We start from the raw sequence: 19,145 nt of genomic DNA on the forward strand, positions 1-19,145 counted from the left end.
GATGCATATGTAAGACAATGCCATGCAGAAACCTATGCTTTCCACTCTAATGATTTTTGTTTGTTTGTTTGTTTGTTTGAGACAGGGTTTCTCTGTATAGGCCCAGCTGTCCTGGAACACACCCTGTAGACCAGGCTGGCCTCGAACTCAGAAATCCGCCTGCCTCTGCCTCCCAAGTGCTGGGATTAAAGGTGTGCACCACCACTGCCTGTCTCCATTCTAATGAATTTAAAAAGCAAAACTTATGCACATTTTTACATGCTATTTCCTAGGTACTTCTTTACATGAACATCTGGAGTTGGGAAGTTCCTGTAGAACTAAACCTGGGAGTTCACATCAGTCCAGGGAATCGCACTAACTTGGACCAAAGGAGTCAGGTAAGTTTTTAAGACCTGTTCTTCCATCCACTGTCTTTCAACTTATAGTCACTGTTCCCAGGTTTCTCTTCTGAAAGTGGGGGCTGGGGGTACAGACTGAGTGGCCTTTATTGGAAATACTCAGGACCAGAAGCGTCTCAGATTCCCACCAGTTCTGCAGGTTTTGAAATAATTACATACGCACGATGAGATATCTTTGGGGATGGAGCCTTGGCTTCAGCACGCAGATTCATTTATGTTTCTTATGCCAGAGGGCAATCATATACAACATTTTCAGTGTGTGGTCATGTTGATGCATCCTGTCACCTGAGGCCAAGTGAGGAATTTCCCACATAGCACTCAATGATCTTCAGATTGGGGACCAGTTCAGATGTCAAACCTTTAGATTAGGGATGTCCAGTGTCTATGAGATACCTTCACAATTGCTCTGTGGGTTTTGAATGACTGGAAAGAGGAAAGTGACTAGTAATGGAGACTGCCAGACACTCGATAAAAACACTCGATAAAAATGACCTTTCCTTCTACTTATCAATATAATGTGAAACTGGACAATACAGACCTGGCCAAGGTTTTCCCCTGCTGTGTCTCCCTTAAGTTTGCGTGCCAATGTCCTATGCCCCAGTAGCTTGGAGTATGACTATAACTGGAGACAGGAGAGATAGCAAACATGAGACGGGATAGCAGAGGTAGACTGGTCCAATCTGACTGTTGTCTTAATCAAACAAGATTGGGATACAGAAACACACAGGGATGATGTTATGAAGGCCAAGGTCAGAGATGGTCATCTAGAAGCTAAGGGACCCTAGAAGGTGCCAACGTTTCTAGCACTTCGCTCACAAATTTCTATTGTCTCAGTGGCCTAGTCTGTGGCACTTGGTTATGGCAGCCTCCCTGCCCATCCACAAATGAAAACAGTCTGTTGGCAGAAGCAACATGTTCCATAAGTTTACATGACTGACTTGGTACTAAGCCATATGCAGGGACAACACTAGTTATAGAGGGATCTGTTCACAGCTTGATGTGTGGAAGAGGGAATTTAGATCCAGGAGACTTGGGTGGCTTACTTACACCATCCCATGTCCAGGTTAAGTGAGCTTCCTACGGCAGACACTCTATGCTCTGGAGAGGCACCAATGGTAATGGAAGCTGCCCCCAGATGTCCCACGCACAGCATCTCGCTGTTACTGATGAATGACCCCGCCCCCCTTCCTGGCCTTAGTCTGACTTCTCTCCTCCAATTGCTTACCCCTCAGTCCTTCACTCTTCCACAGACCATTCCCGAGGCTTCCTGTCCTCTACCAGCCCTAGATGTATCAACACATGATGTCAAGCGTCAGGGACACTTTGAATCAAATAATAGCTTTGTTACAACCCAAGAGGCCCACAGCCTTTCCTGTTAGGGGCTAGCACTAAGCATTTCAGGCCTGCCCAGAGCACCATGGAGAATCACTACTAACCAAAGAAAACTACATTTGTGAGGGGGAATAGGCATTGCTGTAGTTAAACAAGAAAAAGAGAGAGAGAGAGAGAGAGAGAGAGAGAGAGAGAGAGAGAGAGAGAGAGAGAGAGGAAAAGAGAAGAAAGATCTTGTAAAATTCTTGTATAATTAAAAAATTGGGACAGATACTTTTTGAAGACACACACAACTATGGTATATATGACTGCCATGGTAAACGGTGTGTTCTTTGACCATAACTTGACAGTTCTTATGTCCATGGATGTTCAATACGTCTTGGTTTACATTAGACCCCTAGTGTGCTTCAGGTTCTATGCTCAGTGGTTAGCTATATTTCTTCATCCTTTTAATAACTCGACTGCAGTTAGGAACTTCACTCTGTCCGCCAGAAATCATAGCAAACCTTAAGAAACCCCACCAAGATCACGCGGAGAAGGCNTACGATGAGGGATTCAACTCAAGGTACAGAACCCAAAGGGCCTGCGGCTCCTGGACTACAGGTTCTGAGAGTTTGGGAGTTTACGTCGAATGTACGGGAGAGCAACAGAGGAGTTCCTGGGAGAGCAAAGCCTTCGAAAGCATCTTCAGGACATCCTGTATGGCTGACTCCCCTGCCTTCCTGCCAAGGTTGGCCCAGCCTTCTTCTAGGAAGCCAGCCATAAACACATCTAAGCAGCTTTGTCTGCCACAGACCGCAGACCTGGAAGCACCGCAGGTGAATGGGTTTGCCGGGAAGGACGTTCACATGCCCTCCGACCCAGGACACCAAGGGCAGACAAGGAGGCAGTTTGACAGGCAGGGAAGGGATAGGAGAATCACAACACGTGGCTTACAAAGGTCCCGGTGACAAGGGTTTTGGAAGGAATTTCATTGTCTATTTTGAAAAGTTTAATAGGAAATACTTTGTATTCTTCAAAATGTTGGGTCGGTTCCTTATATTTCTCCTTTAAGGACTCCAGTTTGGAGGTTGGAAGAGATGTCTCAGTGGTCAAGAACACTGGCTGCTCTTGTAGTGGACCTGTGTTCTCTTCCTAGCACCCCCATGGCTCACAACCATCTGCAACTCCAGTCCCAGGGGGTCCAACACAGTCGTCCGGCCTCCACTGACATGCACACACACAGTACAAATACACAAAAGCAGACAATATAACCATATACATGAAAGAAAATAGAAAAGAATGCCAGCCTTGCTTGGATAGATCCATTTGGAAAACTCAGTCTTTCTTGAATCTTACAAAACTTAAAATATTGTAAAAAATTTCATGATAGTAAAACTCTAAGAGGAAACTATAACTTTATGGCCATACAACCTTTCCTTGGGGTATTATTTTGTGAACCAAATTTAGGTGAAGAATAACTATTCACTTACAGAAACTGACTAGTAATCAAAGGCTCTTACCAGCCATATGTATGGTGTTTCAAATGAACCCAGAGGGGGAAAGCTATAATGTGAATCAGGTATGTGGTGACTGGCCAACCCCTGGCTACAGTCATTCACTCGAGTGGTCGTCAGACTGTTTGACAGGCAGAGTAACATCAATCATTTACGTTTGAGTCAGCTCTGCCTCTGTAAGGGTCTTTTAAAATGTATTCCCGTACCTTAGGAGGAATCATTTGACAGTATAGCCAGATCTTTTGGATTTACTCCTGTTGATTTTCTTCACCTAACAGCAGTAGTATAGTCAGCAACTTTAAGGTTGTTTTTCACCTGATGTTCTTTCTTAAATTCCTTTAGATACAAATGAGAGGGTGGGGGGTGGGGAGAGAAGAAGAGGAGGAGGAGGAGGAGGAGGAGGAGGAGGAGGAGGAGAATTCATGTCTCTCTGAACATTGGTGCATACATTTTGATGGTGATGTGTCCTGCCCTAGATGGTTTCATTTGGTCTGGTATGACTTTTTAAAAAAGGCTAAGGCTAGCTAAAAGGGTGGATACTTCCTGTGTTCCCCTATAGCGTTTTGATACATTGTTAATTTGTTTAGAAAAAAAACCATTGTACATCACATAAATGTTCAAATGATATGTCTTTGCCAGCAGTGAAGGATATATTCAGAATGTGTCTAGAAGCTCCCTGGGGATTTACAAGTTGCTGATAACCTCAGTTCAACAGATTTTAGGAATCAAAGTCCTACATTCTGCCCAGCTCCCTTTCTCTGTGCTGAGAGTACTTCTGGAGATCAGGAAAGGCCCGACACTACCCATTCAATGCAGCCAAAGAGGTGTCTGGACCACAAAGGCGACAGGTGCCATCCATTAGTACCCAGGCTTCCGTGAGCCTAGAGCCAGGGAGAGTTTGGTGCAGCTGAAGGGCATCCCACTTGCCTGTGGGTGAGGACTCCACTTCCAGACAGCCCTAGAACATCTTCAGTTAGCTTCAGAAATGCCAGACCCACCTCGGAACTCATCCAAGACCCGTGTGAGCGCATAGGTTAGAGCGACTCAGGGCCAGGAAGCAGCCCTTCCTCTGGGTCCAGCTCATCTGTACTTAGGTTTTAGACTTCTCTGGGACTAGTTACACTGTTGTGGTAATTAACTCTGCTCTAACACATTCTCAGTGTTCTGTTCAAAATATGAGCAGGGGCTGTCCTCTCAGAATAGAATCTTCATTTTATTGTTTTAATTAAAGCGAGAGAGAGAGAGAGAGAGAGAGAGAGAGAGAGAGCGCGAGTGAGCACTGATTGGCTTGCCTCTACCCAGTTGACTTTTCTTTTGTCTTCTTCTTCTTTGTTTGTTTTGACTTTTATTTTTGTTCTCCCTGTTTTGATTGTTTTAAAGAGAGAAAATGAAGTTGGGGAGGGGTGGTTAGGGAGAGGTGGGAGAGGGCCTAGGAGGAAGTTTAGGGAAGGCAAAGACTAGTATCAAAATATACTATATATATATATATATATATATATATATATATATATATATATATATATGCCATTTTTCAAGACAGAAAATTTGCAATGTCACCGTCCAAAAATATAACTTCTAACTAGGTACTGCCTGATGCACGCCAGAAACACCAACAGAGTTATCTGAACAAACCGCAGGCCACACACTTTCCTCAATCAGCGCGTTCCGCCCAGTCCTTAGGACCTTGGCTTTGGAAGACGTCACTCCTCTCCGGTGTCTGGTGGACCGTGATTTCATGACAAAGAGTGGCAGTTTAAAAGCATAAACCTTGCGCACTTCCTGCAGCAGCAGGGTTTCTCTGAGCCTTCATGGCGTAGGAAGAAGATGCATCGCTTCCCAAGTTACTTAACCTCAGAAGCATTTCCCGCTGGAATACTCATCTATCGGGACTCCTGCCCTACAGCGCAGATCTGGGAGCACGCCTTGAACATGGTCTCTGTGCTGGATTTATCTCTTCAGAAGACTGTGCCTAACCTCTTTCCCATCCATTCATCCCTCTCCAGATGCTCTTACTGAGTTATAACTTGTGGTGGTCCTAAGCCCACTGCCAGGTATAAGTAGTAAATGACGGGGTTGGAGAGGTGGCTCACAGTAATCCCCAACTCCAGCATCCATGGGACCCAGTGCCCTCTCCTGACCTCCATAGGCACCAAGATACACATGGGATTCACAAACAAGCATGCAAGGCAAAACACACACACAAAATAAGATAAATAAATTTTTTTAAAAATTTAAAGAGAATAAATGATACTGTTGGAACCACACTGTAGCAGCCGGACACAGCGCCCATCACAGCTTCCTTTTAGATTGGTGTGGGAAATTGTTCTCAGAAAGAGATTTTCAAGGAAATTCCTCCAAACATCCAGTCTTATAAGACGCGTATGGACCCAGAACACCCTCACTTGATTGTGATTTCTTTTTTTCCTTTTTTTCCTTTCTTTGATACGTAAAGCTGAAGTCCAATTTGTGGCCCATTTTGAATAACTATTTAGGGCCTTGTATATTTTGTACTTCTGTGTAATAATGCTTTTTGATTTTATCTTATAAATTAACAATTTTTCTTCCCATTTTTTTCCTCTTATTATCTTACTGTCTATTCTTCTACAAGCTACCTGAAACTAACATATGATGCTTTTCTCCACACCCAACTCATGTTCCAACTGCCCCCATGGAAATGCCAAGTAATTTTTAATGTGATCTTTATTTTGTTTAAATATCTGGTGTGTAATTTGTTGTTGGTTTTGTCTTCTTGTATGTATTTTAATGTATTCTCATAACTAAGTGCGGAGACAGACTACCCTTGTAATGACATTTCTGTTAAGGCCCCACCCACATCTGCCCCTTTAAAGGAGAGATTGACTGAAATCACTTGTCCTTTGCTCTTCACAAGCTCAGTTGTTTTGGATCATCAATCGACATTCGCTAGGAGTTCTGATGTTGATTTGGGAGGTTGGGAGGGTAACCCATGCCTCTATCTCTATAATTTCGTTACCCATAAAAATGAGGACTCTCACTTCAAGAGCCAGCCACCAGTCATGAGTTTTACTAAGAATTAAAGTACAGTTGAAGGGGGATGGAAAAGACTAGAAAATTAATCCCCACTTCCTTAAAGTACCGCCACAGAATACAGATTGGAGAACTGCTTGAATTGTTTTTGGAATCAGCAACTCAGAGCAGCAACCTGCAGCTATGGGCAAATGTTCTTTATGCTCACATGCATGGCCCTCTATTGCTCACATGCACGTCTCTCTTTCCCTTGGTTCTTCCTGGGATATACTTGTTGACCCTTGTTTTACTATGTAGTAAGGTTTGAAGCATTATTGTTTAAACCTCGTGAGCCACTAACCCGTTCACCTGTAACTTTGGTAAAACAGTACCTTTTCTGAACAGGCCCTCCAGTCACCCGCACTGAAGAGAGGCTGGCTCTGATTTAGCAAATGTGACTTATGCCACCCTGCCACACTCCTTTTCGAGGAGCTTGAGCAACAGGGCAAGGCGAAGGGTGCATTCCCTGCTCTCTGGGCTCCCCTTGTTCTTTGCCATCACATCCACCCTCTTACTCAGAGCACAGTTGGGTAAGAAAGGACCAAGCATTTCAGAGGAACAAATGACCCTTTAATTTAGTCTGACCAGTTGGTGGGGGTGAGGGTCCTCACTCACCAGGGACCAGCAATGCTCACCACTTAGGTTGGGCAAATTCTCAAGATGCCATTTGACACAGTAATGGGGGAGAGAAAAATACGCTACCCACACCCACTTGAATTAGCTGGAGACTGAAGCATCCTCCGCTTCAGTTAAGTTAAACTCAGCTGCTGTGGCTGATTAAAGATTATCTTAGATTAAACGTCAAGGAAAATCGAAAGCCCAACTTCCACTACTTTCCCTAGCAGTGAGATTTCCCGAGTTCTCTATTTCTTATCAAGCAAGGGCACACACAGACACAGCCTACCCACGATGGCCCTGAGACGGGCTGGACATGACAACAACTCCACATTAAGACGAGGAGCTCTGAGGAAAAAAGTTTCTCTATAATTATAGTAATTATGTCATTTAAATAGACCACAGACTACATACACATCCTCACGAGGTCTTAGGCCACGGATAACAAAAGCACTCAGATCAGACACACACAGGTAGATGTTGGGGGGACAGCAAGGACAGGAGAACCCTCCTTCTCCCAAGAGATACTCAGGAACACAGGATTCACCAACGTCAGACATGAAGGGACCTTTACAGAGAGCTCAATCCAAACCCTTATTGTACGAAAGAAGTTCTAGAGAAGTTGTGTGTTTCCCCAAATCATCGGAGCAGAACAAAAACCTGAATTTGTATTACCGCTTTCCTCAGAAACATTAGAAGCCGCCAGTCGACTCCACGCGGCAGAGATGTTGTGGCTCCCTTATGGGTTTTTCTCACATTGTGTTTAAGTCTCCCTGTGTTCTATCCAAAGAATTACTGATGCGGTTATAGAGAACTCTAAAATAGGACCAGGAAAATCGTGTGTGTGTGTGTGTGTGTGTGTGTGTGAGCAATCTGTCCATATTGCTCACCCAGAAGCAAAGGCCCTGTGGTGTTCTAGAAACTGCCACCATAGAGAATGAGAGAGTATTGGAGCAGAGCCCGAATCCCAGACTCTTTTTCCTTTTGTTGGTATATGTTACTGAAATCTGGGCTATCTCAGGATGGATTTTGAGAATTTCAAATTAAAAAAAAAAAAAAAAGATCGTTTTTTTCCTCCCAAAACAATCGTATTTATAGGTCTGCTTTGATTTTTTTGTTTGTTTGTTTGTTTGTTTGTTTGTTTTTGTTTTTCAAAAAGTGTGTGGATGTTATGTGAAACCACGATGTTCTGATATCCTAAGAGCAGCAATGGAAGTCCAGTTCTGATACAGCATGCAGATTATAACAGCTACATTTCAAAGAGGCAATGTGGCATAGACACGCAATGGAATACTACCCAGCATTCAAATGGAAACCAATCGAGTGAAAGTACCGTAATTCAGATGGACCTCAAGGACGTTGGCTTAAATGAAATCATCTGGTCGCAATGGACAGATACTGTGTGGTCCTCTATGCAAGGTGTGTAGATAGTTAGAGTCTCGGTTCCAGTAAGACATAAAGATCATGGAGGTGGACTAGAGCAGTGGCTGGAAGCACTGTAATAATGACCATTCAATACAGTTTAAATGGCTGCTTACGGTTGGTTTAAGATGTATGTATTTTACTATAATAAAATTTAGAAAACAAATCCAGTTCTATCTTGCATTGGCGTCACTCTGCCCTCATACCCACATCCTCTTCTCTCTCTCTCTCTCTCTCTCTCTCTCTCTGCAGTTCCTCCTGGTGAGTGGAATAAGTAGTGAGGTCCTACTGAGGGCCATTACTGTTCCCTTCTATGTCTCCCACAACAATTTCCCAATTGATTCCAGTAAGAACAGGTTGGTAAGGGCAGGGGTTGGAGCAGTGTGACTTCCGGCCGGTTCTTACTCTGCTCTGTGGCTCTCTGTTTTAAACCTCTCTCTTTTTAGATGGAATTAACTACAGAGCGGTTGTGCAAGAGGCTAGAAAAACAACGTGAGTGCGCGGTTTTGGGGTTATGCGATGAGACCAGCAAGCTCAGATTCGTCTCCGGTTTGGGTACCAGTTCGGATCTTAAGCATCATCAAAGGTTCCATTATTTCTCTCCCTTGTTTTCCCTCATGAGTGTATCTGCCTTTGAATCATGGCCATGCCATTCAATGATTAGCTCACTGGAATGAGGTCATCAGAGAGCAACTGACTTTCATCTGTAATCTTCCTACCAGCCGCCACGAGAAGTCACAGCCCCGGTGTTGCAAATTATCCTGATACTTGCAAACGTTTCTCTGAGAGATCTCAAGGAGAGTGATGGAAGCTCACTGCTGGGGCTGCCATTCTAAGGCACTGATTTACAAGTATCACGCTTACATTAACTTTACATGCACTCTTCTTTAGTTGGAGGATGAAAGGTTGTTAGTAAGATAACTAGGTGTTCTGTATGACTGGGTACTAACCATCCAAACATACCAAAGCTCCCAGTACACTGCTCCCACTATAGAAATAAAACCTGCCTGGAAATCAGAGGAAGAGGAGCCAACTGGGACTCTAATGGAGTGCTTGCTGTCCATACTTACACGGTCTTTGGTAGATTATAGAACCCCAAACCCACTGGAGGGCCAGCATTCATTTATAAAAAAGCCCACAGTGCAGTGAAGAGCACACATCTCAGGATTTGTGTTCAAATGCCAGTTCTCCTATAGGGCTCTGCCTCTGTTTTCTCATCTTTACAATGGATCTAAAGTGGCACCTAACTAGAAGCACTTTTTCTGAGAGAAAAATAAATTAGCATTCATAATTCTCACAGCCTGATATGTTGCAAATGCTCCATTAGTATCCTGGGCTGTGAGACCAAACCAACCCATCAATATAGTAAATCCAATAAAATCACTTTGTACCTGCTCTCTAAACACTGTGCGATGTTCACCCATCAAGAGTTCTGGATCACAGAGGGCAGGATTCCTTCCTGTTTCCTACCTGTAGCTTTTAACTTTTAGGAATCCATTGCCTCCAATCATTCCATTCCCCATAAAAACAAAACAAAACAAAACCAAACCAAGGAGACTCCCCACATTTTCTAATAAAACACAGAGATGTGGGGACCATATATAAGAATGACCCACTTTCAATGGTAATTCACCAAAACCAACCATTATCCCAAAGGAACATGTCAATGACTGACAATACATATAAAGAAGATTGGAGCTGGGCAGTGGTGGTGCATGCCTCTAATCCCAGCACTTGAGAGGCAGAGGCAGGCGGATTTCTGAGTTCGAGGCCAGCCTGGTCTACAAAGTGAGTTCCAGGACAGCCAGGGCTACACAGAGAAACCCTGTCTCGAAAAACCAAAAACAAACAAACAAACAAACAAGAAGATTGGAAAGTTCCGGTGTCCATAGGATCATATACCTAATTCCCAGTATACCCCCAACGTAAGAAGTTTCTAAGTAGAAGATGGAGCTGGTTCTTATTCTCAACTGAATGTATTTTTAAATGGAGCCACAGGGAATACTTTTGTTTCCATTCAAGTGAGACTTGCACACAGAGTTCATGGAGTGACTTAATATCCTTCCTGCAATCACACTGGTATGCCGCGCCAGTATCCTTCACACATAGCCAGTTCCTGAACCTTCACAAACAAATGCCCATTTCCAAGGAAACAATCTCATTAAATGCCGCTGCTAGAATATGTATTGTTCCTTTTGGAGACATTACAGCGAGATCTTTTAAGATTACAGACTTTAACTTCCCCTCTAAAATTCAATATAATCTCAAATTCATTTATCTAACTGGGAACGGATAGATTATTATTTTCATAATAGCTCTTGAAAATTCCTGGTAGGGCCAATGTAATAGTTTAGTTAGGTTTGTAGTTAGGGGCTAGATGACTATTTACTGACTGTGGATGGATGTGTCTGTCTCTTAAATGGTTACCAGCTCAGCGGTTCTCTTTATAGTCTTCAAATTTGTACCACACAGGGCATGTCTTAAGCTTGGAGCCTTAAAAAAAAAATCCATGAGTTTTATTAATGTGTGGGGTACAAGAGTTTTTAAGTTTTTCCCTTGAAAATAGAAAAGGATCACTTAGCAGCCTGTAAACAGTACTGTCAACTTGCCTTAGGAAACCAGTGCTCCTAAGTGTGTGTAGTCATAGGCTCTGTTTTGAGGTGAAGAGTCACATTTATCCTTTAGCAAGAAAACGGTGTCAACAAATCAGTGGTGACTATCCACACAAGCACACAGACAGGAAGAGACTGTAATTCAAGTTGTCAGTCCAACGGCCTTAAGCTTAGATTCTCACTGTTTCCCTTCAATGAAGATGTACTATAAACGCTGGGCCATTAGTCGCCAGTTCTCTGCTCTCTCTCTAATTAAACAAACAAGTGTCCACTTTGAAATGTGACCAGAGTATGAGTTTACCTGCAGAAAAGCTCCCCAAGACACACACTGAGTAAACCTTTCTCATTTGCTCTGTTGACACACAGAGGATTAGGAATTCATGATTCACGTCCTACTGGGGATATTGTCGTGAGTTATGAGGCACTCGGTGCCGTGACAGACTGCTTAGAATCGAAGTCTAAAGTTATCCGAAAGAGTTCCACGCAGCGTGGCATAAGAACCCGTGCGGTGTACGGCGCGAACAATAACTTTGTAAGCAGCACAAGACAGAGCCAACAGAAATAAGCGGCACCTTGGCAGTGCCCGCAACTCACCTTGCTGGATTTTAGTCACTAGGTGATGGCGTGCTAGGATCCGGCTCATCCTGTAGGGAGAGCGTCTGGCAGTCTGATCAAATCGCAAGTACATCTCCTGGCTCTCAGGTGTCAAGGGGTTTAGATAGTAGCAGCCTGCAGCCGGCGTCCTGGGCACCTGGCTGAACATCTCGGGAGAGTTTCCACTGCCACCTCAGCTGCGGGTGGCTTTTCGCAGCTGTCTCCAGCCTCGGTCAATGGCACCGAGCCCCAGGAGAGAGCCACAGACCCAGCGATTTTTAAAAAAGAAAACGGAGTGCCAAAAGCCACAAGTCAGAATTCCAACCCTTCGGGGCTCTCATGTGACCTCGGGAGCCAATCACTGAACGAGGAGAAAGTACTGGGCGTGTCCCGTCAGCTCCAAGTCGACCGCGAGGCAGTACCAGCAGCCGCTGAGCTTAAAGTTGAGAGAATTGGAAGCGCCTGGGGCTAAGCCCCCCAACCCCAGAGCTGAGAGAGGAAAGGGGCACAGAGAAGACAGGAGGGGCCGAACAAGCCCTGGCATAGGAACTTTTTGAGGTCAAGAAAGTTAGAGAAAGAGTTTTGGCTTTCCTGAAGTCATAAGCAACTAGGTTTAATTTGAAAAAAAAAAGAAAAAGAAAAAGAGAAAGAAAAAGCCGTGCTACCTGCAGCTGTGTATTTGAAACACACCATTTCAAGTTAAGTACGAGCCGCTGGGTATAAAATGCTAGCCTTCATTACAACGGAATTAATTAGATAAAACGTTTCCAAAGAAAAACAAACTTTTGAATCATGTTTTGACACTAAAGGTAAATAAAGACCCTGTGAACCACCATGTGATGGGGACATCAAAGGCTCTTACAGAAAAGACCCAAAGAGACAACTTGAACTCCCAGCCGTGCTCCTTTAATTTGTCTACTCCTTCCAGTTTTTAGTCACCACTAAACAACTGAAAGGCGCTAGTCATATTGAAGCTGCTGCCAGGAATCACTAAACAGGATGCAGGTGGCCTTGCAAAGACCCTGGATAAGCTGCTGGTTCACGGGAATATAGTGGAAACTTCTAGTAAGTGCTTATAAAGGCTCATAGTAAGTAGTCAGATGTGAAGCGGTCTCAATTTAAAAAGAAAACGAGAGAGAAATCTCTCAGGGCTAGCAGAACAACATTATTTCTGAGAGAAATAACCAGAGAGACTGGTTTAAAAAAAAAAAAATTCCCAAACCAAACAACAACAGAAACAAGAGTCTGGGAGTTCTGACAGGAGATGCTGGGGAGAGCTCTCACCAGGAGAGTTCCTGTGTCCACACTCATGCAGGGGAGAGCCAGAGTATGTGGGTAAAGAAACTGCTAGTCAGTTTAATCATAGCAGAGGAACCATGTGAGAGCAATCAGAATTTCTCCTCTCCAGTTTTTTCCTCTTTAGAAGTGTCTGATGCAAACAACAACAAAAGGTAGAAACCTTACTGAATTTCAAACCTGGAGCTGAATGAATAGAGTTCACACACACACACACACACACACACACACACACACACACACACACACACACACACAGAGGTTGGTCTTACTTTTGACTGACTTAAAATGAAACAGCCTAGCTTCTAACTAGACACTTTCAGCAGAAAGTTTAACAGCGAGGTAGAGAGAGGGTTCAGTGGCTAAGAACGCTGGCTATGCTCCCACAGTATCTGGGTTGGGTTCCCAGCACCCAAACAGCAGTTCACAAGTGCCTATGGTTCTAGTTCCAGGGACCAGACAACCTTCTGTGGTGTCTGTGGGTGGCACACACACATGCACTCAGGCACATAGGCATACACATAAAACAAAGAAATTCTTAAAAATGTTTAACATGACTCCAGTTAAGATTTTGCTTCTTCTTATTATTGCTTCACTCTGCTCATCAGCAATTAGTGCCTTTCCCTGTGGAAATCTTTGCTGGCCTGATTTTTATAATTTTCTCTCGTGGTCATAGTGAAGGAGCCTCATTTGATGACTATGAAAAGAGGCAAGATAGTGTTCGGGCATAAAGAGAGACAATGTTACAGGATCAGATCATGGGCTTTGTGTTCTTATTGGGATCTGAAGAGTTTGTTCTCCCATAGATTTGTAGAAGGTAAGAGGCATGTATGCATGGCTTGATAGGTCAAAAGCCTCTGCCTGAACAGTGGAAAGGTTGAACTTTGTAACACAGTATCAGATGCCATTAGCCAAGTTCACAGAATCAGCACCAGCTACCTTGGCACTGAGACCCTACCTTGGGCATGTAGGAAAAGGCTTGACAGCCCAACACGGATGGGGGGGGGGGCAGGAATTCAGCCAGATGTGAGAAGTTATCACCTTCTCACTGTGGAGGAATGGAAGATGGGTGGAGGAAGAGAGACAGAATGGCGCAGTGTTTAGGAAAACGAGAAACTGTGTTTCAAGATGCTAAGTAAGACAGGAAATAGTGTGTAGTCACTTTGTAGCTATGAGTAACCCTAAAGGCTGGACATCACGGCTGCCAAGATTGTAATTCATTGCTCTCTTGGCTACATTTTTAAAATAAATGGAATGATTCTCAGAAGCTCTATAGTAACTGGAGAAAAAAAAAAAAGTGACAATATTGCCCTTGTCTCCTTGTTTGTAGAATGAGGACTGTGTTTTGAAAGAGCCTAGAATATCTTACTCTGAAAACATCAAGATTGTAACTATGTATTATTTAACATTAACATGAAAATAGACATGTTGCATAGACAGGCAATAGAGAACAAAAATTGAATTGGGGGAGGGGTTAGATCCTTGACTGATACAATTTAGAACAAAGCCTGGCCTCTCAAAAGCCAGCTTTGTTTGATTTTGTTTGTTTGTTTGTTTGTTTGTTTAAGAGCATCCAAGGAGAAGAGCTGAGTCTCAGCCCACGCCATATGCAACACCCTAAGGTCTTATATTAGAGCCCAGACAGTACCTGCCGCCAATTAACTTCCTTCCACGTTTTTTTTGTTTTTTGTTTTGGTTTTTTTGTTTGTTTGTTTGTTTTATGCCGTCTTATATTTCTAAAGCGGCTTATTTAAGGTGGATGAGTGATACCGTTGAGAATTGGTTTTACGATAACATATTGCCATTGCTGTGAAAACTCTGCGCACGAGTTGCTTTGATCACACAGTCCCAGTGGGAAAATTCCAACAGAGGTGGACGTGGACAGTTGTGTTCTGTTTAAAGCTGCTGCTGACCTCTCTGGGCATGTCTGCCACCATGTGTATCTTGGAGAGACCTGCCAGTCTGCTCTGGTGAGCAAGTGAGTGAAGAACTAAGGACAAGGACTGAGGGAGGCAAGGGACTAAGAGTGCTGGGCACTTACATGTCAGGCCTCTGCCATTTACCGTTCCTGCTTATCAATTCATGAAGTACCATAGTTTATGACAAAGGAGACAGAGACACACAGGGGAGAAATAATGGCCGAGATCATAAGCAGGGAAGCCACTGTGTGTCTCCAAGCTTGACTGATCCGTGGGGTCTCTTAGGAGTGATGGCTGAGCGCTAGACTCAGCTCAAAGGGAAGCAGCAGGTGCCCACACAGTCTGGGTCCTCTGTAAGGATGCTCATGTGGCTGTTTCTACTGAATTGAAATATTCCCTCACAAAGGGAATTAAGGGTGCTTCTAAGACTTCGGAAGTAAACTGAATTTATGAGGCTCGGGAAATTCAGAAACATGCAGATTCTTAAAGCCCACCAAGGTTATCTCAGCAGCAATAATGGAAGGGGAAACACACCCTCCCACTGGGATGGGCAGAGCTGCCTGAAGGTCCTGCAGAGAGCTGCACAGATGTAGTATTGTGAGCCCCCCAAGTTGGTTTGGGCTTCTCAGTGATGAGGCTGCATGTCCCTTCAAGTAACCTCAACGAGGACCCTGTAAACGCACCGCTTCACCCAACCAGAGCAGGGTGGAATGATTTCTTCTGGTGTGTCACCACTCCCTTGTCCACTGCTCTCTGCTTATTTCAAGGGCAATGGCAGTTGTCTGGCCTTTGCTGTGGTATTCATTCTTGAGGCAAACACTCCAGATGCAGTCAAAACGTTGACATTTGATCTCTAAACAAAACCTGGGATATTTAAAGTGTCTGTGTCTTTGATAGATGATCCCAGATTCGCTCTCCGTGGAATCCTGCACACGAGTAGCCGAAAGCTAGGAGTGATTTGATAGAAGCCAGGGAGCGCTTCCATCTCCTCCTTCACACACATTCCAGCCTCCTCAGCAGGCCTTCTAATGTGGAGGGAGCCAAGGTACTGCTGCCAAGCTGGGAAATATTTGAGATACAAGTGGCGGCGAACAACCGATTTAAAACTGATTTAAAAGGCTGCTTTGGAAATCACGAGAAGCCATGGGTTCCAGGTGAATGTGAGAGTCTTCCTATGGGGTCAGCGTTATTGTGATGTGTGTGCCTAACTCTGTGCCAATGGCCTTCCTACTCTAAAGGCACACAAAACTTAATGGCAAGTGCAGTCAGGCCAGTGATGCCAACATTCACAGCTATGGGTACAGCCGGTGGTGACAGGCATCATATTGGATCATTCAGCTCCAGACAATGCCTCTCGTTTTGAGATCAGGTGCTGTTTACAGTCTTAGTGTTGAGCATGGCCAGGGTTTCATTCACCAGAAATGCACCTTGCGGAGGCCCTGGGAATTGTCAGGTCTAGTTCAGATAGCCTGTGATCTTGTCTGTCCTGGCTTGATACCACAACCCTTATTCAACCAGCAGTTAAGACAGCTCAGCAGTTAAGAGTGATGGATGATCTTACGGAGGACCCGCGTTTGCTTTCCAGCACCCACATGGCAACTCATCATTGTAGCTCAAATTCCAGGGGATCTGACACCCTCTTCTGACATCCAAAGCATTACACACACGTGGTACACATACATGCAGGCAAAATACCCAGGCACATAAAAAAAAGCAGCCTACTGCCTTCAGAAACATCATCACAACTATTCTCTAATTTCATTACCCGTCAGTTCTGTGAACAGTCATGTATCGCACTAATCACTTGAGGCTTTTACTTGCTCATAGGGAATCCACCTGTGCACTGAATCTGTTGGGAGCAGTTGTAGATCTGGGATTTAGAAGAGACATTATATGTCTTCTGACGCCGCTGATCAAGCACCAATGTATTTTTCCTATGAGATCAATTTGTCCTCTGCCTTCCCATACAGTCCACAGTCTCTCACAGAGAACCCCAAGCTGCTTAAGAAGGTTCTTCTGTAGAGTTTCCAGCCAGTGGCTCTAACTCTGCCATGGGGAGTCAGGCAGGACCAATCTACATCTTCTCAAACAGGACTGCCCTAGGGTGTGCTGCTCAGCCATCATAGGTCATTTATGAGAATCTTCTGAAGGCTAGACATTTCTTCTCAGCCCACCTCACGGCGTAACTGTCCCTCGAGATGTTTCCTTTCTTTTTGTGTTCACTTCAGTCTGCCCCCATCCCTTTGAAAATGTGGCACTTCCCCTAACCTTAGAACCCCAGATACAGCAGAGCATTACAGCATTCCTGCCTTAACAGAATCAGAGTTTTGCTCTTGCGCAATCTGGCGTGACATTAGGGGAGGTTCTGCTTGTTTTAATTTCTATTTACTTATTTGTGCTTTCAGCCTTTGCGTCACTGCTGTAGGTGTGAGGGTAATGACATGGTCCGTGCCTGTGACTGACGCTGTGGGTGAAGACGGAAAAGAAAAATCACACCATTACACTATGTTTGGTACACAGTGTGGGAGGCTGTGTCTGTTGACCCAGACTGTTTTACTGTTGATAGAAAGCGGTGTGATATTTAGGTTATTCTCCTAATATCTGCCGCTAGGTGAGTTTTCTCTGTGCTTTGAGCAAATTTGAGCTCAAGGATATAAGACCTTTAAGTTTTTGAAATCTTTGAGATGGTTCTAATTCATGATTCTTGTCTCCGGCGATTTTTTTTTTTTTTATGTAGTTTCTTCAGATGGTAAACAAAAATACGTTTGATACAAAAAGCACAAAGACGTGTACATTTGGTGGGCAGGAAGATGAGAAGAGACAGAGCAAGAGTGAGAATATTCTTCAGAATTACAAGCCATGTAGCCCTGTGTGTTTAGTGGTGGCAATGTGATTCTCTCTGAACACTCCTTCTTGTACTCATCAGTCGTAAGAAAAAGAGTTATTTCTGGCCTTTGAAAAAAATCTAAAACTGTACATATTTTATATTTGTGGTGTAGTAGTCTGACATATGTATGTACGTTGTACTAATTACCACAGTCAAATTAACATATCCATCAATACCCATGATTGCTGGGGGTTAAGACTTTTAAAATCTGCTTTCTTATTGAACTGGCTGGTTTTGTGTGTCAACTTGATACGAGCTAGAGTCATCAGAGAGGAAGGAGGCTCAGCTGAGGAAATGCATCCATGAGATCCAATTGTAAGGCATTTTCTCAATTAGTGATCAATGAGGAGGCCCAGCTCATTGTGGGTGGTGCCATCCCTGGGCTGGTGGTCCTGGGTTCTATAAGAAGGCAGGCTGAACAAGCCACGGGGAGCAAGCCAGTAGACAGCATCCCTCCATGGCCTCTGCATCAGCTCTGCCTCCAGGTTTGTGCCCTGTTTCTTGACTTCCTTCAGTAAGGAACAGCAGTATGGAAGTGTTAGGCCAATAAACCCTTTCCTCCCCAACTTGCCTTTTGGTCAAGGTGTTTCCTTGCAGCAATAGAAACCCCAAGGCACTTACAAATTTTAAGTAAACAATACAGTGCGATTCGCTACGGTCACCCCTGCACACTGATCTCCAGAATTTATGCGGTTGTGTGGCTGTGATGGAGAGGTCTCACCCTCTGATCAACGTCTCCTTTCCTACCCATCCTCACTTTTACACTGAACACACAGTGAGATCATGAGGCATGTCTCTCTGTACATCCGTCTCAGTCTGCTTAGTGCAGCGTCCTCCGGGTTTGTCCACTGAGTGGCTCTGTGTGGCCTTTGAAGGGAATGCTTATTTATGAGAGAATACACGTGAAAGGATATGTGGAGCTTCTCCTGAAATTTCCTGTGTTGTCAGAGCTCAGCGACTATCAGGGAGTCTAGTGGCTTCTGGACAACCTCCCAGAGTGTCATCGTAATCATATTGAGTCTCATGGCACAGGCCTGTTTTAACAGACCAAGTACTGTGTGTGTCGCCAGGTGTGGCTGCCTTCTCCTTAGCCTGCCCTGCCAGCATGACTCATCGCTAATCACACACACACACACACACACACACACACACACACACACACACACACCCCACAGTGTTTGCTGCAAAGGACAGAACATCCCGGAGAGACGCTCGCAACTTAAATTTAAAATACCCTATTCTATTCCCAGGCTTTGGGGGGTCTCAGGGACTCTCCTTGTCCTTGGCTTGGTCTCAGTAATGAATTACATTAGAAGACCTGTTTTGGAATTTCACTAATCAATCAGCTCCCCAGTCAGTAAAGCATTAAGGAGGCAAAGTGGTAGGGAATGCTCAAAGCTTACAATGTTTTTTCTTCTTTTTTTTAGAATTAAAAATGTATAGTATAAAAGTATAAAGAAAATATGCTAAAAGATGATTCTAGCCATGGGTGATGCTTCTTGGATTTATACTTTTCAAACATTCTGACT

At 44.1% G+C, this 19,145-nt stretch overlaps 1 protein-coding gene across 4 annotated transcripts in view; it reads right to left on the minus strand.

Moving 5' to 3' along the window:
- Stard13 (StAR related lipid transfer domain containing 13) overlaps nt 1-19,145 on the minus strand; it is a 208,696-nt gene that overhangs the window by 148,842 nt on the left and 40,709 nt on the right. For 2 of the 4 annotated variants that reach the window (XM_021222664.2, XM_021222663.2), the window contains exon 1: nt 11,515-11,814. The exons of the other annotated variants lie outside the window; for them this stretch is intronic. In XM_021222664.2, the coding sequence (XP_021078323.1) occupies nt 11,515-11,683 (169 nt within the window). In that variant the 5' untranslated portion in view covers nt 11,684-11,814. Of the gene's footprint in view, nt 1-11,514; nt 11,815-19,145 lie in introns of those variants that run through there. 4 annotated transcript variants of the gene reach the window in all.

Source organism: Mus pahari, chromosome 23 (genome assembly GCF_900095145.1).
Source record: "Mus pahari chromosome 23, PAHARI_EIJ_v1.1, whole genome shotgun sequence".
Taxonomy (NCBI): Eukaryota; Metazoa; Chordata; class Mammalia; order Rodentia; family Muridae; genus Mus; species Mus pahari.